This window comes from Chanos chanos, chromosome 15 (assembly GCF_902362185.1).
Source record: "Chanos chanos chromosome 15, fChaCha1.1, whole genome shotgun sequence".
NCBI lineage: Eukaryota > Metazoa > Chordata > Actinopteri > Gonorynchiformes > Chanidae > Chanos > Chanos chanos.
The window spans coordinates 14,798,942-14,825,940 of NC_044509.1; the positions used below are offsets into that span (position 1 = coordinate 14,798,942).

The 26,999-nt window shown below is 46.5% G+C and overlaps 1 protein-coding gene across 4 annotated transcripts in view; it reads right to left on the reverse strand.

The window, feature by feature from the left end:
- Positions 1-26,999, reverse strand: part of nbeaa (neurobeachin a) — a 104,148-nt gene that overhangs the window by 27,325 nt on the left and 49,824 nt on the right. For all 4 annotated transcript variants that reach the window (XM_030792372.1, XM_030792373.1, XM_030792371.1 and 1 more), the window contains exons 7-22: positions 23,951-24,070; positions 22,868-23,014; positions 17,726-17,923; positions 16,837-16,970; positions 14,889-14,997; positions 14,110-14,262; positions 12,246-12,414; positions 7,919-7,998; positions 6,336-6,398; positions 5,756-5,853; positions 5,241-5,333; positions 3,697-3,805; positions 3,319-3,400; positions 3,026-3,149; positions 1,585-1,777; positions 443-1,471 (exon numbers count right to left, since the gene is read on the reverse strand). In XM_030792372.1, coding sequence (XP_030648232.1) covers positions 443-1,471; positions 1,585-1,777; positions 3,026-3,149; positions 3,319-3,400; positions 3,697-3,805; positions 5,241-5,333; positions 5,756-5,853; positions 6,336-6,398; positions 7,919-7,998; positions 12,246-12,414; positions 14,110-14,262; positions 14,889-14,997; positions 16,837-16,970; positions 17,726-17,923; positions 22,868-23,014; positions 23,951-24,070 — 2,901 coding nt within the window. The remainder of the gene's footprint in view (positions 1-442; positions 1,472-1,584; positions 1,778-3,025; positions 3,150-3,318; positions 3,401-3,696; positions 3,806-5,240; positions 5,334-5,755; positions 5,854-6,335; positions 6,399-7,918; positions 7,999-12,245; positions 12,415-14,109; positions 14,263-14,888; positions 14,998-16,836; positions 16,971-17,725; positions 17,924-22,867; positions 23,015-23,950; positions 24,071-26,999) is intronic.

Sequence of the window (26,999 nt, forward strand, 5' to 3'; positions counted from 1 at the left end):
TAAAAAATGCCCTGATTTACTGCTTCATTAAAGGCACTGGTTGAGTTGACAGCATATTTGAAAAAATATATATATTTTTGAAACGTTAAATGGCAAAAAAAAAAAAAGAGCACTTTTCATTTTAACAGGCGTTTTTCTACGTGATGAGAAAACTGCTCCCATACACTTTTGCAGAAGGTTGGACGAAGGGGCCTCTGCTGACGTATTTTAAAATGGCTGAAAAGTTCAAAGCTATTTTTGCTCTGTTAGCTTGTGAATGTAAACAACAATAGAAAAAAATGCAATATTGGTAAATACTGGTCTCCTGAAACACTGAATTAGAAAAAACTAAAACAATGATTTAGTTGCGAGGAGGCACCTCTCACTGTGATACCTGTGTGTTAGCTAACGTGACCCTGCCGTAAATGCAAATCTTTTAAGGTGAGGGAACCCAGGTTCATACCTGGGTGGTGGCTGTGGTCTGGATCTTCTTCATTTCTTTGTCTTTGCCGTCGTCTGACCTCTCCGTGTCCGAGGTGGTGCTGGCCGCGTCCCCTCCGCTCTTGGCTCCTGCTGCGTCTCCCTCCGCGCCCGGGGCCCCCTCCGTCTCCGAGCACTCTGCCGTCCTAGCCGCGGCCTGGGCCTCTGCCTCAGCCAGCGTGCTGATGTCAGCCAGAGAGCTCTGGAGCTTGAACTGTCCGTCCTCGGGCAAGCCGCCGGGCGTCTGGACCAGCTCCGATCCGCAGGTGGTCATGTGCGCCAAGAGGCTCAGGTCATCGCTCGCGCTGGACGAGTGGACGGCCGGCGGGCACGACTGCTCCGGACTGGGCAGCACCAGCGGTTCCGTGCTGGCCAGCGAGGGCAGCAGCTTGTCGTCCACCTTCCCGAAGAGAAAGCCGTTGTTGCTGGGGACGCTGTCCTTCTCGTCGGCCAGCGTGATGAGCGGTCCCAGGTTCCCGTCATCCTCCGTGATCCCGACGCCCACCTCGTCCTCTTTGGGTACCAGCGTGCCGTTGAGTTTGTGCACCGCCGCGCAGTAGGCGCTGTCCAGCAGAGAGTCCACCTCCACCAGTGGCCCGTTCTCCATACTCCCTCCTCCCCCCAGAGCTTCTGGAGACAGGTCCAGATCGTCCAGCTTCACCTCGGTGGCCTCCACCTTCTCCGCCTTGATGTCCACCAGAAGGTCGTGCACCTCCACGCGGACCCCGGCGGCGGCCCTTTCGGCTTCTCCCTCAGGTCCCTTGGCTTCGGCCAGGAGGTTGCGGGAGTCAGCGCTCTCACTGTAGTCGGCCTCGCTCTCCGGCGTCTGCGTCTGGGACGTGTCGTCAATCTCGCGGATCTCCAGGTTGCCGTTGACGGCAGCTGGCTGCGCGGACAAGCCCGAGATGGTGCTGACCGAACCCTTCTTCCCCTTCTTGATGTTCTCCTCCTCCTGCCGCTGGTACTCCTCATACATCTTCGCCAGGTACTCCTTATGAGCTTCATACGTCACCTGAGGAGATGGGAGCAAAGAAAAACGGCATCAAATGAACCTGACAGTAACACGAAATCTTCGGCACATCACTCGTTCAGAGCAGACGGGCAACGGGAGCGATAGGCTCTTACCTTGGAGTGAGCGATAGACAGCGTGTCCACCCACACCCTCCAGCCCCCCCACTCGTACTTGATGGCGTGGTAGAGCAGGATGCGGAAAATGTTGTAGACCATCTCGGTGATCTTCTGTTCTTCTGGGTTTTTGGGATTGATGTAGCCGAGAGAAAACATCCAGTCTTGCCACACTGAGCACTGCAGGAGACACCTGCGAACCCCAACGACCAAGAGAGTTACGATAATTTATCTCGTCGTTTATTCCCGGTGTTGAGTACACGGGACAACGGTGAGAAGATCGCTTATGGTTTAAAGTTTTGCTCCCAGTACTCCAACCGAGAGCTGGGAAAGCTGTCAAAACTCTACTGATACTGACTTAGCAACTGTCAAATGCTTACCAACAAACCAACCAAAAAATTTATCAACAAATTACACATTGGTATTTTTCAAGTATCACAAACCCTATGAAGACACAACGCATAATATAGCTTAGTATGTGAATAATTTCCTCTAATTGCTCATTCAAAGATCCGGTATCCTAATCTAATGAGATTCTACATGAAAAATGTATTAGCTACTCAAACACACGGTCAACATTGTTTTGTTCCTCGAATGGCTAAAAATCGAATGGCCAATCACGCTGCCCCTTGTACAATGCAAAGTGACAGCGCTAACAGAAACGGCGTAATTCTGCACAAATTGTACGTATATCACTGCACTCATCGTTACTTGAGGTAAAAATGAAAACGCAGTGTGATATGGATTTTGGGTCATATCGCCCAGCTCTGCCTACATTATCTCCACTAGAGCCGGCGTGATTCAGCTTTTCTAATGAGAGAGCACTGGTGCGAGTTAGTCATTAAGAGACAGTGCGACAGGAGGTCTGGGCGACCCATCTCTGCCGCAGTAAAATATGCCTGTTGGTAAAAGGACTGGCAATTTCATTCTCCCCTGCGGCCCACTGAGTGTCAGTCAGTAGCACCGTGGGCTATAAACCAATTTTTTTTTTGGGGGGGGTGGGGGTGCAGTGTGCAGCCCAATCTCTCTCTCTCTCTCTCTCCCTCTGTCTTGCGCGTGCACACACACACACACACAGTTCATGAGGAAACAGGGCCAATGTTAGCGATGGATGTTGCCTTCTTTCTCTTCCACGCACATTCTTTGATTCATAAGTCATGATGCTAATTGTTTCAATAAAAGAGCGGTAAGGGGACGCATGAAAATCCAGTGATGACTGTGTGCATGCGTGTGTGCATGTGTGTACTACTCTGTGTATTTTTCTTCTCTGAGAGGGAATGTGCTGTCTTTATATTGTGTGTGTGTGTGTGTGTGTGTGTGTGTGCGTACATGTGTGTACCGCTCTGTGTATTTTTCTTCTCTGAGAGGGAATGTGCTGTTTTTACATTGTGTGTGTGTGTCTGTATGTGAACATGTTTACCTGTATATTACAAATACCCACCGTCTGTTCTCTCGGCTATTGCTGAACAGTTTTATCATATCAGACAGGAAAAGGCGCCGAACCTCCATCAGTTCGGCGCTGGGGGTGGAGTTCTTCAGTAGAGTGGCCACCACTTTAAGAATCACTGGAACAGAAAACAGCCAAACACCTCAGCCCACAAAATTTACGACAGTACCGCTCTAACAGCCGGGGATAAACCAAAACAACCAATCAATAACACTGCTGCTCCGTGTGGTAATGGAGAGGTGTCTCTGAATGAGTGGAACTGGGTCATAGCCTAAGGAGATACTCACTGGGATTCTGGATCTTGACCGTGGAATCAGGTTCTGGGTGGGGTTTGTGGACCACCTGAGTACAGACCTGTTCTGTAAGGATCTGCAGAGACGCCAGTGACGTGTGTCAATCATCGAGACAAAATCAAAAGCCTCAAAAATATAGTTAAAGCTTCCCAAATCACAGGTATTAGATGTACTCTGTGTTTGTGTTTGTGTGTGTGTGTGTGTGTGTGTGTGTGTGTGTGTGTGTGTGTGTGTGTGCGTGTGTGTGTATGTGAGTGTGTGTGTGTGTGTTGTCAGATAGCTCGTACAAAGTGCTGCAGCTGGTACAGATGTACTATGCCCATGTCAAGTTGGTTAGGTTCCTTGTAGAGAGTGCTGGAGTTGACTGCGTACCTCGTAGAGAGTGTTGTAGCTGGTGACAGTCAGAGTGTTTGTGTGCATCATTAGCCTCTCCCCGAGCAGCGTGAAGAGACTGTGTGTGTGCATGATCTCCACCTTCCTCCTGGATCAACACACACAAACACACACATACACACACAGAGAGAGAGAGAGAGAGAGGAAGAGATAAGACACTCATTCAGTCAGGACTGCCACATCTCGTGTATACCCACATACATTATCTACTGCTCTGATTTCCCCTTCACATCCTGCAGCATTATCAAGAGCAGTACAGGGAGGTGAATGAGCACAGAGGCAGGCTGACTCATTCACCGTGGCCAGTGACAAGCCTCCACGTGCCGGGGAGGAGCAGGCTGGAGGAAGAGCATCCCACCACCAGGGAACTCGGGGAGTGGACTCTGCAAGAGACACGAGGCCCTTTTCTCTCATCACTCAAATGGATCTGTCACAGTCACAGGGCTCCGTCACGGCCCCTCCCTCACACAAACATCATCACACGCATGATGGGGGGGGGGGGGGCGTGCCCGCATAATCTATCCTTACAAATAAATTTAAACAGTTCTCTCTCTGTCTCTCTCTCTCTGTGTCTGTATTTCTGTCCCTGTCTCTCTCTCTCTCTTTCTTTTTCTGTCTTTCTTTCACAGTCAGACAGTCATCAGAGACAAAGGCCATTTTCCCCAGCAGCCTTGGAGAAAAACGGTGGTTCGGTGCAGGTCTGGGGAGTCTGTGTGAGACTGCTTGATTATTTATGTGTCTACACTTTATGCTCTCAGCTCAGAACCCTGATGTGTTCTATATTCGACGACTGTCCTGCGAAAAAACGGCTTATCATGGCCGTCGTCCTCATCATCCTTTTATCATCCCAGGGTCCAATACGTTTTTGTCCAAAATGTAGCTATCATGCAAGAGTATTGGGACAAGGCCCAAACATACTTCAAGTACTTCAAATTCCTTCGCCTTGAGGTTATATATTCACTCTGGTCTAACATGTAGGGTATAAAGAGAAGAGTGTCTGTCAAAGTGCATTATTATTACGTAGTGTGTTTACAGAATGTGTGTGTGTGGGTTTTTGGTTTTTTTGGGGTGGATTTGTATTGTATGAAGCTGATGAGGCAGATGCTGGATCTACAATAGGAAGATAAAGAATGACACAGCAGCCCCCCCTCCCCCTCCCCCCAGCGATCGTCTCTCAGATGGCTCTGCCCCCTCGCCCGACACGCGCGTTGTCAGAACGATTATTCCGCCAGCGTCAGCTACGCCGCGGCCCTCCTCCGCTAGCCACGGAACCGCTCCGCCAAAAAGCATCTCCCTTTTTCACGATCATAGAGTGACTATCCATCCAAACCAAACTCGTCCTTTTCTTTAGGCTCTAGAGTAAGATGTCTTAGATTTTTAAATCCATCTCTGTGAAGCTATCGCTGTTGTCAGCCTCAGTGCTGGGAGAACTGTGAAACCGAAAGAAAAACAAACAAACAAACAAACAAACAAACAAACAAACGTCGAGGCAATGGGTTAAAGTAGGGAATGAGACCACTCACTTGTGTCCCAGGTGCTTGAGGAAATAGCCCAGGACTTTGAGAGCCTGGACGCGGATGCTCTCGCTCTTGGAGGCCAGCAGTTTGTAGATGACCCTGTAGCAAAGCACAAGGCAGAGATTTTTTTTTTTTTTTTTACTATGGAAACCATCGTAGTCATGGAAACCACCTCGGTACCTGTTCTATAATTGTCTGCGCTGCCAAACTCAATTAACTGCTCTAATTACTGAACCTTCCCAGTTTGAGAAAAAAAACAAAAAAACAAGGAAAAATAAACCTCTGAAACAGTAAATTAGATTTTTTTGAGGTTGTGTTAAAAAAAAAAAAAAAACACAAAACAAAACCCCCTCCAAAATAACTGAGAATGAATTTCCATCGAATACTTTGAAAGGGGCAGGTTTTTGGAATGAGCGGGGAGGCATGAATAAACGTGACTGACGGAAGTGCTCCACCAGGATGATGAATTCGGTGTGGTTTCTGTAAACCACGCCAGATGCGGGCGGTCCCTGGAGACTCACCGTATTCCGTTCCTCTGGTCGAAGGCGGGGATCATGGACGCCGGGTGCTCCGACATAAGGGCCACCAGGAGCTGGAGAACGTCGTGGATGTTCTCGTCCTGTGGGAGAAACGAAGGAAAAGGAATGATCGTCTGGAGGGTCTCGGGAGAGAATTTCACTTCAGTCTTGAGTGGCGTTGCACATAATCTCACAGGTTGGTTCAGTTCAAGGTTTCCCTAAGATTTAGCTTCTCCGGACGCCAGCGTTTCCAGAGAACTCATTCAGGTGCTTTTCAGAACTTAAGCGGCGCTTTGAGCGAAACTCTTGCCCGAGAAGACGTAGGACATGTCTCCGCTCTCATGAGATCCTATCAAGACTATATTCTTTTTTATTTTTTCCTGAAATTTTGCCGGCCTTGTATCCAAAGACACTCTTTTCGCTCTTCAGCAAAGCAGTTTTGACACAAGTAAATGGAAAAATTCCCATTTGCCAAACGACGCTCTTTGAAACCGGGCTAATGTTCGGTGTCGAAACAAACGTGCGAGCCTTTTTCCTTCTCGTTTTACGGAACGTAACACGAGGAACACAGACAGACTCTTACCTCATGCATCGTCAACAAGTAGTTCAGTATGCTCTGTAATTCATCTTCTTTCACTCCTCGGTCCTGCAAAGCACACACAGTACTCAGAAAAAAGCACCCGACTATGAGGTCTACTTCTCCACGTCTTGTTTTCAGCTTGTGTAATTCAGTTGTATGATTTCTAAGAGCCTGCTAAACCCTCTTTTCAAATAAACCCTCGAGTAATTGTCCCCTGAAACGACCCCAGTCATTGAAGTCAATTAATTTGTTACTACTAATTAAGCACGAGCCTTGGTTCCAGACTTACTCTCGTGCGTATGATTCAGTCTGACTGTGGACATTTGGGAGATGTTTTAGGGGTGGGTGAGGTTTTTGCGTTATTTGAAGGGCCCGGTGACATTTAAGAGGGACATCCATGTTTGTCATGAAAAGTGTATAATTCCGTATGGCTCCATATGAGAGGAAGGTTTTTTCATATGAGCCTGAATGAAATTAAAATACAAGTAAAAACAAAACAAAACCAAAAAAAAAAAAAAATCAAAATCCTGTGGGTCATGTGAGGTTAAATCTCTCAAAGCCCTTTCACCTACCAAAAACACAGGACGTGTGACTGCAAATGTGTTGACTGCCGCTCCTCACGAGCAGGCACAAGACATACGCTACTCTAAAATCAATTTTATGTTAACTTTTAAACGAATGAATCCAGTTGGCTGTGCGAGAGTGGCAGGAGATGTAGAGAGATGAGTGTGTGTGTTTTTGTGGAGGAAAAAAAAAAAAACTCTGTGTGTGTGTGTGTGTGTGTGTGTGTGTGTGTGAGACAGCTGTAGGACAGTAATGCTTCCTAATCAAGGCTGATAAGCGAGTAAGACTGATAAACAACAAGAACAACAACAACAACAAAAAAAGGAGTGGAAAATGCCAGGAAGAAAACAAAGCAAAACGGAAAAAAAAAGAAAGCGGCTGTGTCTAAATGAATGAAGTGCCTGGCAACCGTGTTGTTCCTTTCAAAACAAAGACAACAGCCCCGGAGCCAGAACATTCTAGACCACATCATGTTCCTCCAGAGCGTTGATCCATAATGCGTCTCTGGCCCCACAGACATCCTGCGTGTTTTCATTGTTTTAAACAAACAAATAAGCAAATGAATCTCCGTTTGACTGCTTCGGAATCCCAGATCTAATTTCAAATAAGTAAAAGGGGGGTAGGTGGGGGGGGTGGGGGGCTGCATTCCGAGCTCGGAGAGAAAATCATCGCTCTCTCTCTCTCTCTGTTTTTTTTTTTTGCCCGTCTCTACTCGGCGAGAGAACTATTTATTTCTTTCTGCAGGAAGAGCTGGAGTTTATTGCGAAACATCCATGGGAATAACTGAGCTGCTGCAAATGATAAATTCCTGCAAGCAGCAGCAGTGAAACAGATTTAGTGCTTTCTCTCTCTCCCTCTCTCTCTCTCTCTCTCTCTCTATCTCTCTCTATCTCTCTCCCTCTCTCCCCCCTCCCTCTCTCTCTCTCCTCTCTCCCTCTCTCCCTCTGTCTCTCTCCTCTCTCCCTCTCTCCCTCTCTCTCTGTCTTTTGTCTCATGACTAATTGCACCTGTGATCAGATCACCTTGAGAATGAGCTGTTTGAGGAAGAGGAGCATGAAGGCCCGCAGCGAAATGATCTCCTTCTGCGTGGGCCGAGGTCCATCTGGAAACACAAACAAACAAACAAAAAACCCACAAAACATAAGCAAAGGTTAGTCATCTGGTCAGATCAGCAGAGTGATCTCTCACCCATAAACCGGATGCTCAAACACAAATAACAATGCAAAAAACAACACATAAACTGGATACACAAACAACCACAACAGGAAGGCAAAGGCACGGTGCCAGGTGTGTCACTGAACGAACTCCAGAACTTAATTAATAAAAGTCATCTTCAGGAAAATGACTGGTTTTCTTTAGGAGCATTTTAGGAGGACGTCGTGAGAGAGAATTCCGTGACCTAATAACTTCTGACTGCCCCTAAATGCTGCTTTTGAGGACAACAAAACAGAGCAATAACTCATAAAAAATGATTAGTTGATCAATCAAAGCGTACGTGAGAGCAGAAAGTCTGTAAAATGCTCCAGACGGAAGATGAAAACAAAACAAAGGCTATTAACGTCAAAATGAATTAGGTAAAGAGAGCTCCTCATCTCTGGCCAAACTATCCGCGCAAACAACCCAACCGCACCACAGCAACCAACACAGCACTTAAGACCTAACCCAGGGAATAGAAAAGCCTCAGCTATGCACCAATCCCATTTCCACTGCCACTGCACACAACAGCCCTTCTCTGCCTTCCCCGTGTGTGTGTGTGTGTGTGTGTGTGTGTGTACGCGCGTGAATATGTGTATGTGTGTGTGTGTGTGTGTGTGAGTGAGAGAGAGAGAGAGAGAGAGAGAGAGAGAGAAAGAAAGAAAGACAGGAAAGCACATGCACTCACACACATACATGTACACGCACTCACGTAGACACACACACACATACACACACACACCACATCCCAGCCTAAATCTTTTCTCATCTTTTATTGAACATGCTGGGCAGAGTCTTTACAAAGCTGCTATGAAAAATTCACAGGCTTCTCTGTGTAGGGCTGTGGAGTTAGCGCTGGGGAGGGGAGGGGAGGAGAGGGGAGGAGAGGGGAGGAGAGGGGCTGGGGGAGGCACGATGCTAAAAGCAGGCATCAAACTGCACATCTTCCCCTGCCTCATCTCTGTCCTGCACCGTGCCGAGAGCGACCAAGTCACACAGTCCCTCTAAGCACTACAGCATACCCCTTCTCTCTCTCTCTCTCACACACACACACGCACACACACACACACACACACACACACACACACACCGCAATTCTAACTATTCATCTTCAGATGCATATCACCGTGGAGCATCATTTTTAATATAATAAATCATCCTTCCTATATTAAAAAGAACCATTTTGACCATAAGGAAAAGCACCAGTTACTCTGAAAAATCCACATGTTCCTGACCGAAGACAAACCCACTGATCACAAAGGCTTCAGGGTCTGTGTGTGTGTCGTGTGGTCCTGACACCTTCGCTGTTCTTCTGTTTGTTAACACAGGCATTCTCTTCCCAGGAGTCCACTCAAATCCACAGACCCAAAAGAGTGGATTAGCCCCTGCTCTTCACACCATCCCTGTGGCTTAGCTCACCAATAATGGCCTTTGGTGACAATGACCGGTAACTAATCGTCACAGATACCCCGCCGACACACACACACACACACACACCTCCCTCCAGCTACCTGACAAATCCACACACCACCGCAGGAGGCCAAAAGGCGGTTACCATGGCGACACAGGCCCTGCATCCTCCTTGAAAAGAGTGGGCAATAACTCAGTGTTATCTGAGGTGCGGCACAACCACACACACACACACACAGACACAAACACACACACACACACACATACACTAGAAAAGAGTCTCTATGTGTCAGGAAGATAGAGCAGGGCCCAGTGGAGTTTATTCTGTCCCAAACAACAGACAACCTGCATTTACCAATCTGCATTTACCAATTTCCGTTCTTCACCAAAAAGAGAGAAAGAAGGAAAAGGAAAAATAGATAGAAAGAAAGAAAGACAGAAAAGAAAAGAAAAAAGAAAGATGGATAGACAGAAAGAGAAAGACAGATGATGGGATGTTGAATTGGTAATAGAAAGGAGAGAGGTATGAGATTCTTCATGCTGAGTGAGCAGTCTTAATGATATCCTAGTTCTCTTAAACAGGAGAGATATGACTGGCTCGCAGTAGAAATTCATCTGGTACATTTCAGGCTGGATAGTGCAGTCTGGCCTCTCTAATCAGATTACGCTACTGTAATTACCACACACTCTCTCTGCTGTAAATTGCCCCCACATTTTATAAGCCAACATTATCTTTCATTGTGAGGTCTTGGAGATGTCCTTCTCACAACCTAAATACACATTCATATAGTCATGTCCCCGAATAGTCCCGTGTCATAGCAACGTGAGACGCCAACCCTGTTAAAATCAAGTCCAACACACATTTCATAATGTGACGCAATTAAAGTATATATATAAGCGTGCGCGCACGCACACACACACACACAGAGTATAGTATAGATGTACATGATTCGCAACTTGACAGAGAGGGAATGAGTGTCTGTGTGTGTGTGCGTGTGTGTTTATGTGCTAACAAAATGAAGGCTGCTTTGGTATGACTAAAGCAAATGCTGCTTTGATTCTAAAAGGCGTTAAAGTTAACAGAGTAAAGTGAATGCTGCGTTAAAGTTAACAGAGTAAAGTGAATGCTGCGTTAAAGTTAACAGAGTAAAGTGAATGCTGCGTTAAAGTTAACAGAGTAAAGTGAATGCTGCGTTAAAGTTAACAGAGTAAAGTGAATGCTGCGTTTAAAGTTAACAGAGTAAAGTGAATGCTGCGTTTAAAGTTAACAGAGTAAAGTGAATGCTGCGTTAAAGTTAACAGAGTAAAGTGAATGCTGCGTTAAAGTTAACAGAGTAAAGTGAATGCTGCGTTAAAGTTAACAGAGTAAAGTGAATGCTGCGTTAAAGTTAACAGAGTAAAGTCAATGCTGCGTTAAAGTTAACAGAGTAAAGTGAATGCTGCGTTAAAGTTAACAGAGTAAAGTGAATGCTGCGTTAAAGTTAACAGAGTAAAGTGAATGCTGCGTTAAAGTTAACAGAGTAAAGTGAATGCTGCGTTAAAGTTAACAGAGTAAAGTGAATGCTGCGTTAAAGTTAACAGAGTAAAGTGAATGCTGCGTTAAAGTTAACAGAGACATGGAAAGACACATCCACACCTGCTGACAGGATGACCTACTTGAGGCCTCTCCGTTCACTTTAAAAGCCAGTGATTTGTTGCTATAATTAAAGCACTTCATTTTCGCCTTCGCTCTAGATTCCAACACTCGTCTCTCTCTCTCTCTCCCTGTCTCTCTCTCTGTTTCCCTCCCTCCCTCCCTCCCTCCCTCTCTCTCTGTCTCTCTCCCTCTCCCTGTTTCTCTCCCTCTCTCTCTTTCTCCCTACCTCCCTCTCTCTCTCCCTGTTTCTCTCCCTCTCTCTCTTTCTGTCTGTGTGTGTGTGTGTGTGTACTCTGAAACCGATGTGTCTAATTGGCTGTGAGTGGATGATTGATGCGTTGATAACTTTTCAGTGCGTGTAAACACTTTGACCTGAAAACAAGACAGAGCCCTGCACGTCATTGGCTCAGTAATTATCTGTTTGTTTTCCGCAGACCCGATGATCAATGTTTATGAATGGCTTTTTCTTTGCTGCCTAGGAGAAACAATTTGAGCTCTGGTTCATGCACACTGTCAATGCAGGAAAAAAAAAAAAGTCTGGAAACACTAATTGTCAATGCAAGAGGTAAATTATCATCAGTTTCACACTCTAAACGGCTTGATCGAAGGTCAGGGAGACGGCATGAATAATTTATATGTCCTGGATTGCTTTTATACTGTCTATCAAACTGATTGTTCCCTTGGCAACAGCAGCCAGCATATACATGAGTACGTAAACTGATTTAAAACAATACCAGAGCTTTAAAAAAAAAAAAAGGGAGGGGGGTGGGGGGGGGTAGAGAGAAAAGAGAAAGAGAAAGTAGAGAAAGAAATAGACAGTAGAAAAGAAAGCAGACTAACTAACCACACCGTGTCTGCATATGAAATATAAAGCAAAACGTCAAACTATGTCAATGCACGGTGCGGCGGGTGAAACTGGAGGCTAGGAAGTGAGTGGGCGGGAGCTCAGGTCGCTCGCCGGTCGGCCGTTTGCTTCCACTGACGGCGTCGCGTTTGCCACGGTCACGAACGAACAGATGGATGAACCTGCGCCTTTGTCTGTCTGTCTGTCTGTCTGTCCATTCTCTGCAGGGAGGATAAGACTGAGAGGCAGAGTGGGCAGTACTCACCCAGGCCTTTGGGCGTGATGCCGCTGCTCTCCAGAGGGTTACTCGCCCAGTAATAGTACTTCAGCGTGTGCATGAGCTGCAGGACTGTACCCACCCTGCGGATGGTGGTGTAGATGGTCGCCGTGCCGATGAACTCCGCCGAAAGGTACGTGTAAAGAGACAGCTGAACCTAAACGGGGACACACACACACACACACACACACACACACGCACACACACACGCACACACACGCACACACACGCACGTAATGAATTCCTCATAGACTTCAATTCTGGCATCTTTAAAAACAGCTACAATGACAAAAGACAAAGGGAGTAGAAAAGTTTTGATAACATCATTTAGAGACAGTCCTCAGCGTGGCCTATATTTTTTGTTTTTTTGAAGTGTGTTTTGGAGTGTGAGTTTTTGAAAAAGGAAAGAAGCTGCGGTATTTGCACAGTGGGAGAGGAACTCCCTGCTTCCTCCACGCGGCTCCATCAGTCTCAGAGGAACTCTGAGCCCCACGTAGACACCATGCTGACGAACACGGACCTGCTAATTAGGCAGAGGCTTAATGAGGCCAAGCACTAGCACAGCGCTAGCACTTGAACTAAACAAGAAGCGACATTCCAGTCTGATAAACTGAGTATTTTAACTTCTTTTTTTTTTTTTTCCCCCCCTCGCTTTAGAAAGAAACTCGAGGCCACATTTGTGCAGCCAGGTAGGAAAACCTCTCTCGTTTGGTGTTTTACGTCAGAATAATTTAAAGTGTTAATCCAAAAGAGTGGAGTGGAGGGGGTACAAAAAAAAGCCTTCTTGTTTTCTTCACTCTGAGTATAATTAAGTGGGAGCAGTTAACAGTGGTCCGTAACAGAGCTTTCCAATAACACAGACAGGCCAGCCCTGCGGCCTTTCCAATCCATCACTCCTGCCAGCGCAAGACATGCAACCTCCTGACAAGGTCACTCAATGACCTGGAAGCACTTCATCCCTAAGAACAAAGTAGCAGAAGTGATGGAGTGGTGAAGAAAGGTATGTGCCCTTTCCTCTTCCCCTCTCTCTCTCTCTCTCTCTCTCTCTCTCTGCCTCTTTTTCTCTTTCTCTCTAATGGGCTTAAGTCGGCCCAAGAATCAGCTCCTCGGATCACGAGCGGATAGCCGGATGTCCTCCGGTCAGTTATCGCAGGTCGTTTGCAAAATGACCGAGGAAGAGGCGCTTTTCCGACGACCGCGAATGTTTCCAAATTAAAGCCCATCGAGGCCCCCGGCAACGGCCGCGCGCCCTGACGAAAGGCTCACGTCCCGAAAACAAAGGGTGAAATAGAAACAGTGTTACGATGAGGCGGCTTTCCGCATGGACGATCATGCGCATCGAATCTGCGTCTCCTATTTTCATTCCTCCTCCGTCTCTGGGACTTTTTCCCCAGCCATGGACGCAAATAGATAACTGTACCGTCATCAACAACATCTGCAGGAAGCCTTCCATCTGAAAATAATCCTTGTCTTTGAGAACAGCTGTGTGTGAGGAAGAGACAGGCATACATACATACATACATAGGTAATTATTAGTGGCTTTAACTCAGACAGAGGAGTTTGAAGCCTTTGTCTCACACAGAGAAAATCACATAGCACCTACCTGTTGGGTTTCAGTGAATGAAGGTTTTGGAGTTTTGTGAGTGAGGGAGAGAGAGAGAAAGAGAGAGAGAGAGGAAGAGAAAGAAGGAGCAAAAGAGAAAGAGGGAGAGAGAGGAAGAGAAAGAAGGAGCAAAAGAGAAAGAGGGAGAGAGAGAAAGAGAGAGAGAGAGCAGAAAAGTGACAGAAAGAGAGATGGAGAGAGAGAGAGATGGAGAGAGAGAGGGAGAGGGAGAGAGAGGGGTGGGCTCACCTTGGCTGGGGTGTGAATCCAGATGGCGGCGTTAAAGAGGATGTGGTCACACAGCTGTTTGAGCAGAGGAGCCCCGTGGCTCAGGCCGTCCAGGTATTTGGCGAAGGACAGGAACTGCTCCAGCACCGCCCTGGTGATGTGCACGCGCGAAGACTGCGAAAGAACAAACCCATCGAGAGCTCAGCTTGTCCGGGCACCATAACAACTAAACTGTTTGAAATATATCTACTTCTAAGAGCTCAGCTCTTGACCTGCTGAAACAGGGAGAGGCAAACTCCATTCACTAAAGGCCACAAATAACGCAGGTCTTTGCTGCTGTCCTACACAAACACACACGCACACACACATTTCAGCTAGATGTATTGAGGAGCCTCTGAATCATGGGACCAGGTGTGTTAGATTGAGACTCGAATGAAGACAGAGACAGGTCCACCTTGACTGTTGGTAAACAGTCAAATTAGACAGCGTTTAGTCCGCAGTGGATCTTCATCAGGTTCAGATTGAAGCTGGCACAAAATCCTGCAGGAGCTGGACTGCCTGCCCCAGCTGTACACCACTGCGTTGTTGACACTGTTCATTTAGAAACGGTCGCAGAGGAGCAGATGCTAAATGCAATATGCTGCCGATAAATCGTGCTCTGTCGAACGCGATAAGAACATCGTTGCGTTTCGTGATTTTATAATAGGGACGTTTGCCGCTAGCCCTGAGACGTATCGCGTGCCGAAGCGTCTGTTGGAGGAGGTAGGAGTTTAACGTAGCTCGGCGCCGCGCTGACTCACCTTCTCCAGGAGGTACCCGATGACTAAGAAACCCTTCCCTCCCAGCATCTGCTCCTGCATGGCCACAGAGCTCCGCAGTAGCTCTACCAGGAACGCCAAGAGGGTGGCACTGTCAAAACAACAACAACAACAACAACAACAACGTTACGAACCCAATTCAGTGACCTCCAGAGAGCACAGAATCGCACACCGGACGGTCCCTAACAGATGAGACGCTGCGGGGCGTTATTTTCTATCGAATACGCATCTGCTTTCAGAGTGATTCATTCAGTTATTTAGTTATTTCACAGTTATAAGTTATTCTAAATAACTTAACACAGCGAGGAGAATTCCATTTGACGCAGGCCAGGCTAAACCTTAAATGCTACTCTAAAAAAAAAAAAAAAAAGGAAAAAAAAAAAAGAAAAAGAAAAAAAGGGTAAATACACAGAGAACTGATGTGAATGATAAGGGACGGTAATGAATTACAGCACTGTGGAGTATTTATCTGCTTTAGGTCGATTTTCTTACATTACATACATGATGAATTACAGCACAAATGTATTCTGACAAAGGAGGAAATCTGAAAGTCGGTCCTGTGGAGCAGTAATGCATTCAAAACAAGTCATATAATCAGACGTATATTGGCAATATTCAAAACTGTATTAGCACGCGTACTGCTATTCATTCTACCATGTTTACTGCCATTTCTGTTACCTCGTATCCTGCTGGATGGTAATAATGTCAGAACATGTAAAACTGCTGCTCAACAGTGATCGATACAGACACATATAAACACAAACACACACTCACAGTGTGTTTCTGCAGTCTGGTTGATCATCTTAAAGTGGCAGAAGAGCTGATGAAATTCAAAGAGGTGTGTGTGTGTGTGTGTGTAGAGCTCCTGTGAGCCTTGTAGCAGCCATAAGGAACAGAACGGGCCAGTAAACTTGCACATCTCGGCTCCTTTGATGAATGTTCCCCCGTGGCCCTCTGCTACGCCTCGTAGACACATTTACTCACGGCAACACTGCTGATCACGTCTGTGAACTGGGAGCTCAACACTGATTACGTCTGTGAACTGGGAGCTCAACACTGCTGATTACGTCTGTGAACTGGGAGCTCAACACTGCTGATTATGTCTGTGAACTGGGAGCTCAACACTTATGATTAAGTCTGTGAACTGGGAGCTCAACACTGGTTATGTCTGTGAACTGGGAGCTCAACACTGCTGATTATGTCTGCGAACTGGGAGCTCAACACTGCTGATTATGTCTGTGAACTGGGAGCTTAACACGGCACAGCCCCTCCTCTGATCTCAGCATCCTCTGAAACGTCTTACAACACCGTCTGAGTGTGCATGTGTGTGTGTGTGTGTGTTGCCAAAACCACATTCATCTCTTTAATTATCTCTCTCTCTCTCGGCCATTCTCTAATTCGTTTTTTTCCTCACTGTAATTATTGTGATTCAGTTAAGTGAAAAACTTAATATTATATTACACAAATATTATCACTGTATTCTGTCCTGCCAATTTGGTTTGTTTTTTTTATATGAAATATACTTCAGCACAAATTAGCCTGAGAAAAATGAGAGATGCACTGATAATGGTCATCCAACAACAAAAACTAATATTAATAGAAAGCCTCTCTCTGTGTTTAGTCCTGTTCAGATTTGACTGTTTCATGTGCAGAAGTCTCAGAATTTGGAACACACGCGTGTTCTGATTCCAAAAGATCACAGAGTCATCAATCGACTGATCAGCTGCTGATCAAAATCACAGCTGTGTTCTCGAGGTCAGCGAATGGTTTTGTGACTTTGCGAAGGGATGTCGGGACAGACAGCGATAACGGACAGTTCTTTGTGCTTCCTCAGCTGCGTCCGATCTTAACGTACGAGAAAAGAGAGGCACTCAGATGTGAAGAGAGCTGAGATCTGTATCTGAGGAGCTGTTAAAGGCCTGACACTGACCAGACGGTGGTCTCCACGGGGCTGTCGTTGGGCTGCCTGTAGTCCAGCTGGGCAAAGAGTGGAAAGAGAACCTGGATCCCACCGATCGAATGTATGGCACTGTGAATGGAGTGGGTGACGATGGCTTTCACGTCCTACGGTGGGAACAAACACACACACACACACACACACACACAGATAACACAGACACACGCATTAGAAGGTTAAACAGTAATCACTTAAACAGATTAACTGTAACTAATGGACTCTAATCGTGGACACTGTATACTTTCAAACATTTGAACAAAAGCTGTTTCTTATCGGTTGTCAAGTCAGTCTGGTCGTCGTACAGGAGGAAAAAAACAGGGCTCAAAAGTTTCAGTTCTAGCCATCAAGCCGGTTTCAGACACATCACAATGAAAAGTGATGGAAATTCCCATCCATAAATCTCCACTACATACACGTCGGCTTAACGCAGACCACTACTGTCAGCTGTATGTGAAAGCAATTAGACTGTCAGTCAAAAGAGACTGGGCACTGAGCTCTCATCTCTCACTCACACTCACACACACACACGCCATGCAACATATCTCTCTCACTCCCCCCTCTCTCACACACACACACAGATCCCATAAGGTCGCATGTATCTGCCTACCACTCAGACCCCCCACTCACACACACACACACACACTTCCTTACACGCAGATCCCTTAAGGTCCTGTATATCTATCAGCAACACACCGGAATGTCCCATCGATCTGTCACTCTTGCTCACGCTCATGCTCACAAACACACACACACACACACACACACACTCACACACAGAACCCATGCAACATATCTCTCTCACTCCCCCTCTTTCTCACACACACACACACACACACACACACTGGACCGTTCACTGACAGACCTGCAGCATGAGGGCGTGTGGTGAGTGAACAAAGATGGAGGGGTTCTCTCTGGGCGAAGACTCCAGGCAGAGCTGGGCATCGGTGGCCTTGGCGTTGTAAGTGAAGGAGATGCTGTTGGCAAGTTTCCCATCATACAGCACCTGCTTATGGTGCTCTGCCAAGTGGATGTCACTCTCTGACTTAAACTTAAAAGTGCTCTGTGAAGAGAGAAAGAGAGAGAGAGAGAGAGAGAGAGAGAGAGAGATGGGGGAGGAGAGGAAAAAAAATGAGCAATTTGGGTTTTTTTCTTACAAATTCACAATTTCATACGAGTTGCCGTTGGCGCGTCTAGACCTCCAGACATGTGACACCTTATGACTGAGTGAAAGAGAACATTTTTAAATTGGTGTTTCACATTCGCCTTTCACAATACCCGCTAAGCCGCCGTCACGTACACTTCAAGTACATTACCTTAACAAACAAATAGCTGCCGCCGCAGACGCGCTACCTCGCTAATGCTTTCATTAAAGGCATTCAGACTAAAAAAAATCTCTTCTGCACACCTACATACACTCTAACAACACTAGTTATGATTCAGACGTTCTCCACTGCCAAAGTGCATACACTCCTCTCAAAAGGAGCTGGGTTGCCTTCTCACCTCTTGGCAACACACTGGCAGGGTTAATGCCAACAGAGTGGTGTGAGACAAGCCGCAGAAATGACTGCCTGAGCAGTGGCTGAGAGCTTTTGAGGCAAAGGTTGAAGCAGTCCCTCGGCCATAGAGTTAAAAAACAAAAGAGGAGATGACAGAGAGGGAGAGGGAGAAGGAGAGGCAGCAGCAGCGGTGACATAAACCTGCTAGAGGCTGGTGCGCGGGCTTGCTAAAGCATGCTGGAGGGCAGTTGTCTCAGATGACTGAACAGAGACCCCCCCCCCCCCCCCCCCCCGAAATTAAGCCCGTGGCCTGGAGATGAGCGCTGAGGGAAACCGTGTTCAATCCAAATATCTCTCCTCATGTTTTATTAGCGATCACTACAAGATATCAGAAAACTAGCCCGCGGTTTGAGCAGATGCATCCTACTTACATATCTTTAACATGTCAAAATAGCTTATTATAAAAGTGTTTTAACCGATATTTATCTGTTTTGAGAGCAGCCAAGTTACAAGGGATGTTCTGAATGTATTATTCAATGCCACTTTGTCTGGAAAGAGTCTGTAAAGCATTGAGTTCACAGAACGGAATTAAAAAGAACACACTAGAGTCAAGCAGACAGTGAAACTGAGGGGAAAAGACAGGTTAGGCAAAAGTTGGGGAGATAATCTAACCTCGGATGGTTTCGTTCAGACTAAAAGATCACCCTGGCTGCGCCTGGTCTTCGATGGCAGCGGCTTAAGTAGTACCTGTCACAAAGGAGTGGATAACTGCACTCATCTCCCACTTACACGCACAAAGCCACAGACGTCATGCCATTCAGAGCACAAAGACACAATGTCATCCTTCAACAGCAGACTGATGCAAATGAGCACCACTGCTTGGCACCGCCACAGTGAGCTGCAGCTTCCCTGGGCAATCTGCCAACACATCCACTTAGCAACGTCGAGATTGGCAGCAAGACTATAATCATAACCAATGCACTGGACCTCCTCGCTTAAGCATCCGACTTCACAATCAGCAGAGCACAACTCTTACAGCAGAGAGATAGAGAAAGAGAGAGAGAAAGTGACAGAGAGACAGTGAAAGAGAGAGATGGAGAAGAGAGAGGGGGGAGAGGAGAGGAGAGGAGAGGAGAGAGAACATTCTGGAAAATCAGACACAAGGACATTTGTGTGTGCGTGTGTGTGTTTTGGTCTTTTTGGGCATAGCACAAGAGTGTGCCATTATATCTGTTTATCTGCACATCAGTTTTTTAGGCTGACACGGCAAGAGGCCCTTATGAATCGCGCCTCCTGCCAGGTTCTGCGTTTAGGACAATCCTAACGTAGCACCAAAGCTTAAACAACGACCCTGACGCTTTCCCCTCGCGGTCGCGCACCATTCATCTCTCCTGTCACAGAGGGCAACGGGGACAAGCAGCCGTACCGAACGAGGAGTCCGGGAAATGGGTCGTCGCTCCAACAAACCCATCCATCGGTGACACGGGGTTTCAGCAGAGCCTTCCTTCTTCCACTCACTTTTTTTCAGCTTCGTTCCCTGGAGAGGACAGCTGCTCTCGCGCGCGGTGACAGAGACTAACGTCGGCGCGATAAGAGCAAACCAACCAGTTGCGCGGGCGAACGCCGCATTTTTCACAAGATGGCTTTTGGTTTCAGTGCAAAGTCCGTGCTCTGGGTTCCAGATGGTAGATCTAATACAAGTACATCAAAAAAAAAAAAAAAAAAAAAAGCCAAAGTCCTGCGTCGCTCGCTATAGCGCCGCTAAAACAGAGAGCTAGCGGCTTGCTGGCTACCACATGCAGTCTGGACATCTGGCCATCCACTGGAATGATTACCAACGCAGCAGCCTCTCCAAATAAGAGCCACCAAACATACTCAGACACACACACACACGCAATCATCAAGCACTTGAGGGCTTTGTCAAACCCACTCTGGCAGCGTCTAATAAGCAGCTATCATCGGCGACAACAAAGACAAGCATATTCCAGAAGTACATTCCGAGTTATTGGCTGGGTGTTTTAATTGCCGTTAGGGAATCTGAAGAAGTGTGTAAAAAAAAAAGTTGATTTGTTGTTTGTTTGCTTGTTTTGCCTCTGCTTTTCATTAAACTAATTAAAGAAAATGAAGCTTATAAAATATCCCTAAGAGGCTGAATGATTGTCCTACGACTATCCTGATTTGATAAAAGACTGAATAGCTAATCGTGGCTTTAAAAAGAACAATCGGGGATGCAATGCTTGTACGTAAAGCGTTGTTTGAACGTTCTTCCGACAATTATCTGTGAGGAGATCAAAGTGAATTTTCCGTGTTATCACGTCCACCCAGGTGACATGAACCGGCACAAACACACACTGAGCATACATTCTCCCCCGTCTGCCCACACTCCAATGAATAATCTACATCTCCTCTCCTTTTGATTCGTCCTCTGCAATTCGTACGAACAGCAATCAAGAGCGGGAAAGTTTCCGCGGAGGCAGCGCGCATGAATAATTAAAAGCACAAGATATGACTGAGAGAGAGAGAGAGACGCTCGCTCAGATGAGTTTAACTCAATGTGCAGCAGTGTCACAGGAGAAGAGTTCCAGAGGAATTACACGCTTACCGAGCATCACTATTTTTCTACGAAGCAGTTTAATCAAGTGCTTGGCTGCCCCGATCAACCTGCTTTTGGCGGCATGTTATTTGTCACCTAATAATCCCAGCATTAGCCAGCTAGAGTAGATCCCCCTTTCTGGAGGCAGGATGAAGCAAGACCGCATCCCGGCAAAGCCTCCCGTTTAATGACTCTGTCGCCTCAGACACAGACTGTGTGATCAAAAGGAAATTATTATCTCGGATTTCCGAGTGAAGCAGTCAAAGGACACTTAAGGGCGTAAATTAATTTACAGATGTACAAAAGAGTGATATACTAAAGTAATATCATTGATTGGCTAGCATCTCTCACATTGACGCATTGCCTACACGTCAGACATGACCATCATTATTGGTAGTAGATTGCATTCGCTGAAAAAATGTTTTTAGTTTGAAATACTATTTGAGCAAATAGTCAAAATCAATGTTTATTTTCTTCCAGCCTCATTAACAATCTAACACCTTCTTATCTCCTGATCAACACATAAGGGCAATACAGAGAGACTTTTAAACGTATGTGCTTCCATAGCGGTTTTCTCCACCATGAAAAATCAAATCCGACGGCTTTAATTTCCCCTTCTTTCTCTCTGCACCGTAACAACACTTCTAATAGGCCTTCCAATTTCGGACACTGACGTGGTCCATTAACACCGATCATCTATCTGTTTCTCAGCTCCGCCGTGCTGAACAGCCCTGCGTTTGTGTTTCCATCCGAGTCCGCTAATTACCACGTGGCCACTCTGCCCTCTCCCCCATCATCCAGCCCGGCAATCAGACACATAAACAGCCTGCCCTAAGCGCACTGCCCAATCGCAGGCCCCCCCGGCATGTCGGAGGCGATTATGGACGAACTGAGGAGATGGAGCCTGGAGAGAGGGGGTGCCTGCAGAGCAGAAAGAGAGAGAGAGGGAGAGAGAGAAAGAGAGAGAGAGAGAGAGAGAGAGAGAGAGAGAGGGAGAGAGAGAGAGAGAGGGAGAGAGAGAAAGAGAGAGAGAGAGAGAGAGAGAGAGAGAGGGAGAGAGAGAGAGAGAGAGAGAGGGAGAGAGAGAAAGAGAGAGAGAGAGAGAGAGAGAGAGAGGGAGAGAGAGAGAGAGAGAGAGAGAAAGAGAGGGAGAGAGAGAAAGAGAGAGAGAGAGAGAGAGGGGGGGGGGAGAGAGAGAGAAAGAGAGAGAGAGAGAGAGAGAGAGAGGGAGAGAGAGGGAAAGAGAGGGGGGGGGGGTGTCTGTGGGGCGCAGGCTTCAGGCAAACTGCTAGGGAAATGGCAGCGTGTGATGAAGCCAGTAGCAAGAGAGAGAGAGAGAGAGAGAGAGAGAGAGAGATATGCCTGGCCTCCTACAGAATGAGCTCTATCCTCATGGAAAAACACGGCTGCCTGGGAGACTGCTACTGGAGGCGGAGCATCACCGTCGCCGTGGGATACTCCATCCCCGCCCACTGCAGCGTAGACTCGTTCCGGGCACAAATCCAACGATATGACTCGAATTCTATTTGTTTTTGAGCGTTGGGTGCATGGTGAGACTCAAAGTAAGGCTTAGACAGAGCTCTCAGAGAAAGGTCAGAGTCACCTAGAGAGGGAGGGGGGAAAAAAAATAACCCCACAATGTCATATCACTCAAATCTGCTGCAGCTCTCGGCCTCCAGTTTTCTCCTACCTATCTACAAGCATGCCTCACACCACCTGTTCTCAGAACAGAACACCTTTTTTATTCCTCCTCTGTGTTTACAGTTCAATGCAGCTTTTGAAACAAAAAAAAAAGAAAAAAAAAAAGCCAGTTGAAACATCTCATGTGCGATGTCCAGCACAGCTGTCGACTGAGAAAGATCACCCCCCCGCTTCAGATGCGAAATGGATCTGTGGCTGGCCGTGCATACGCTACCTTGTAACCAGGACCCAGCTGATGTATGGCGAAAATCTGTGCAGGGTTCAGAGCTTCACTGAACACATAAATGGCCCCCAGCTGGCCACAGAAGACCCGGTTAGCATCAGCCGTCTCCGACGAGCCCAGGAAGCATTTATCGTAACTCTGCAATACAAGAGGGGGAGAGAGAGAGAGAGAGAGAGAGCAGCAAGAGCGGGAGAAGGAGAGATAGAAAGAGGGAGAGAAAGAGAAAATTGGAGAATGAGAGAGAAAAACAGAGAGAGCGAGAGAGAGAGAGAACACAGAGGAATTATAGCCTGCTCTCAACAGGAAGGAGAAAAAATAACATTGTAACCTTTTCAAACAAAGCAACACATGAAGTGTGGGCAGAGTTAGATGACAGCGTTGAAGTAGTCATTAGAAACTCTCTTAAAAAAAAAGGATAACCAAAGATAGGGCTTGAGAAAGACAGAAAGAAAAAAAAAAACGATAAAGAGCCCCAAAAACAAACACTTAAGAGCAGTTAAAGCTACAGCGCAGAATAACCATTGTTTATTTAGTTCTAATCTGCGTTTACATCAGGTCATCACATAATCGGTTTCTCTGTAAGTGCTAGCTGGGCCACACGGACTCTCCTTACCTCTAACAGATGTCTCATATATCTCAGTGTGCACCAAGTCTCCACTCACCAGTCACCACTGGCACTTTATATATAGCTACTTTGTCTCACTTGTATGAACACGCACCAGAAACAAAAGTCAATCCATTATTCCCTCTGCTACTGCTGCTGTGCTCTCTCTCTCTGTCTCTGTCTCTCTCTCTCTCCTCCACCTCACACTTTCGCTTCTTTTCCCTCTACACCACTGTTCTTTTTTTTTTTTTAACAACACAGAGAGAGAGAACCCTAGAGATAAACAGACATTTATATGAGACAGTTAAAGCTACAGCGTCATCATTTTTATTAATCCTATTATTATTTTATTTAGAGTGTAACAACTTAAACGTCTCCTGTGTGAGGCAGGCAAAAAGCTGATTTTCCATTGGTCCATGAGAAAAGAGAAAAGCAAAACATAAACAGCTGATTGGACGTGAGGCCCTTACGTCGTTGGTGTTGACGTGCCAGGCCATGTCGCCGTAGGAGACTAACTGTCCGTTGACGTAGCAACGTATTTCGCTGTTCCTCCAGCGGTTGTAGATGTGAACAATGCTTATCATGTACCACTGTGGGGGGAAAAAAAGAAAGGAAAAATGTTGAGATGCTTATCACAAAGCCACTGAAAGTCTTCGTTCTATGACACAGCACCCCTGTACACCACTAGAGGGCGAACATGAGTATCATCACCTGTTTACTGACTCGCTTATTTTTTCCCCTCGGTGAGTTAAACATTGGCCATCTACTGTGCTAGACTTGTGCATGATCAGGTGACAATTTTCAGTGAGGTAGAGGGGTGAGGACTGGGGGCGTCTTAACTTAATGTAAAGTCAAAGTCAGCCTGCAGTGTAAAATGTAACAGCATCTCACTCACGAGATTTGAGGGTTTAAATGAACCCTTGGAGAGATCCTTATGATCTAAAAAGATTGACCTCGTTCTGTCCCCGCTGTGCAAAAAGCTCCCCCCCTCCCCCCACCCCCCAAAAACAATAAAACAGTCAAACTGTAATTCTGAGTGGAGATGTGTCCGGAGACCTGGGTTTGATGAACCAATCAGAAGCCACAATCCCAAGAGACCTTAGCCAAGTGTCTGTATCCCAAACACAGACACACACACTCTCTCTCTCTCTCTCTGTATCACAGTGTAAGATGATTTTGAACAAAATGCTAAATACATTCAAACACAGCCACAGTGTTTGATGTTCAATGTGCAGAAAAAAGAAAAAAAAGTCAGCTTTGAGGCATTAATTACAAATCGGAACAGAGATTGAAGACAGAGAAACATAAGCCACTTGAGAGATCCTCTGAGAATTATGAGGGCAAGTGATAATTGGCAATGCTTAGGATTGAAGAAAATATGAAGAAAATGTTGTTAGAGTGCCTTACAGTGCTCTGATGAGGAGACTATGACCAGAAAAAAAGAAAAAAATCAAAATAATGAGAGAGTATCTTGGGGCGGGGGCGGGGGGGCTCTTCCTCAAGAAACTCATTCTTGACACTTTTTTTTTTCTTTTTAAGATGCAGAAGCTGAGGGGGGGGGGGGGGGCGCGACATGGGAGTGCTGGCATGTACATAAGAGGGTTTAGGGGTGTGGGGGGGCAAGAGTACAGGTTGGCAGGGGACAGGGATTTGCCTGGCGTCACTGTCGTCTTCCGTTTCGGGCAGCTTTTGAGTGTTTCTATAACGTTTCACGAGAGGCCATCTTAGCTCTGCCTGCTGGGGCAAAGAGAAGATGAACTGAGCTCAGCGCCGTCGTGAAGCCAAAACGAGGTTTTAACGTCGGTTAAGACGCACCGAACTTGGCTGTAGGAAAATACGGCTCTGCTCTTCCAATGTAGCGTATAAAACGCCTGTAAAACGGAATATCACTTCCAAATATGGAAAGAGGAAGAGGAAACATTCGAAAATGCACGGGTACAGTAGTCGGCCTCTGAGAGTGCCTGGATGATGTATTAAATAACAGACAATTCAGGCTTAACAAAGATCTGACCCTCAACAACAAGCCTTGTACTCTGAGGTGAGTAAGACTTCTCAGAGAGCACTATTACATTTCTCTCTTTTTCAATTCCCTCTCTACGGTTACCGTATAGCACACATACACTCTTTTTTTTCTTTTCTTTTATTTTGTAAATCGAGAGCTCGCGTAACAAAGCGGCTGATTAAAACAATGCCCCTTTCCCTTAACACGCGTACACGTAGACACAGGGGAGAGCTGTTTGGAGCGGAGAACAAGGCAGCGTGCTAATTGGCTGTGCAGGCAGCTTCATTGTTAAGCAGAGAGCACATTCCACAACCTCAGAGCACCTGTTTTACAGCCGTGTAGAGAGGAGGGGGGGGGGGTGCGGTGTGTGGGGTGAGGAGGTGGCTGACTTGGTTCCTGGGGGGGAGGGGGGGGCACAGTACTCATTTTTAATTGGCAATCCTGCCGTTTTTCCTCCTCTCGGATTGACGCCGCATAAGATATCATATCCAAACGTTCTCTGCCAAATTAATTTTCATTTGTTGTTTAACAGTGCGTGTTACTGGGCCAATACAATCCCTTAGGGATGACAGAAAAGAAAAAAAAAAAAAAAAGGGGGGTAGAGGGAACCCACCAGATGCTACTGGGATGGATTGCTCTCTGACACCGCAGTGGGACAGAGAAGCTGGGATCCGTCATCCGACGGCAAACATAACTCCCCGCATTTTATTTTTAGCTCTAACAGTCAATGTGCAGAGGAGCTAACAAGTGAGTGAAGCTTCAGGTGTAGAGGTATAGTTCTGGATCAGTGGCAGCAGCAGATGGGCAGAGAGGGGAAAGAGAGAGAGAGAGAGAGAGAGAGAGAGAGAGAGAGAGAGGGAGAGGGAGAGAGAGAGGGAGAGGGAGAGAGAGAGAGAGGAAACATCCCTGCAGTAAAGGACAGCACAGAGCAGGTGGGGTTGGCAATAGGAAAGGGGGGGAGGGGTGATTTGACCAGCTGCTGCCCCCCAGAGGCCAGTATAAAAGGTGTTAGAGCATAAACAGAAATCTCATCTCAACCACTGATTGTGTATGTGTGAGTGTGTGTGTGTGTGTGTGTGTCTCCTTGTCTGTCTGTCCGTCTGCGGCCTTGGCAAGCAATCCGCAGTGTTGTTACACTGGACCGAACAGTGTAAAAACAAGACACGCGCACACACACACACACTCCAAGCTCCAGTGCCATGGCCTGACTGTCCTGCAGGCGTGACATCCATAACACAGATTTCCAGGACTTTCGTCTGAAAACCAGTTAAAAATATAAAATATAATATAAAATATAATCCGTTATAATTAACAGATTAACCCTGGGCTCAATCTCACACATCGCGGTTTTGAGATGTGTCACACTGAGCACTGACATATTAGCCAGACAATATGGACACAGCATGAATATTAGCAACCTAATATCAATAAACCCCTTTAATCACAGGCGCTCGCTAAATCATCTCCTCATAATTAAAGAGAAATGGCGGGATTTCCGTCATCGAGTGAGGATTATA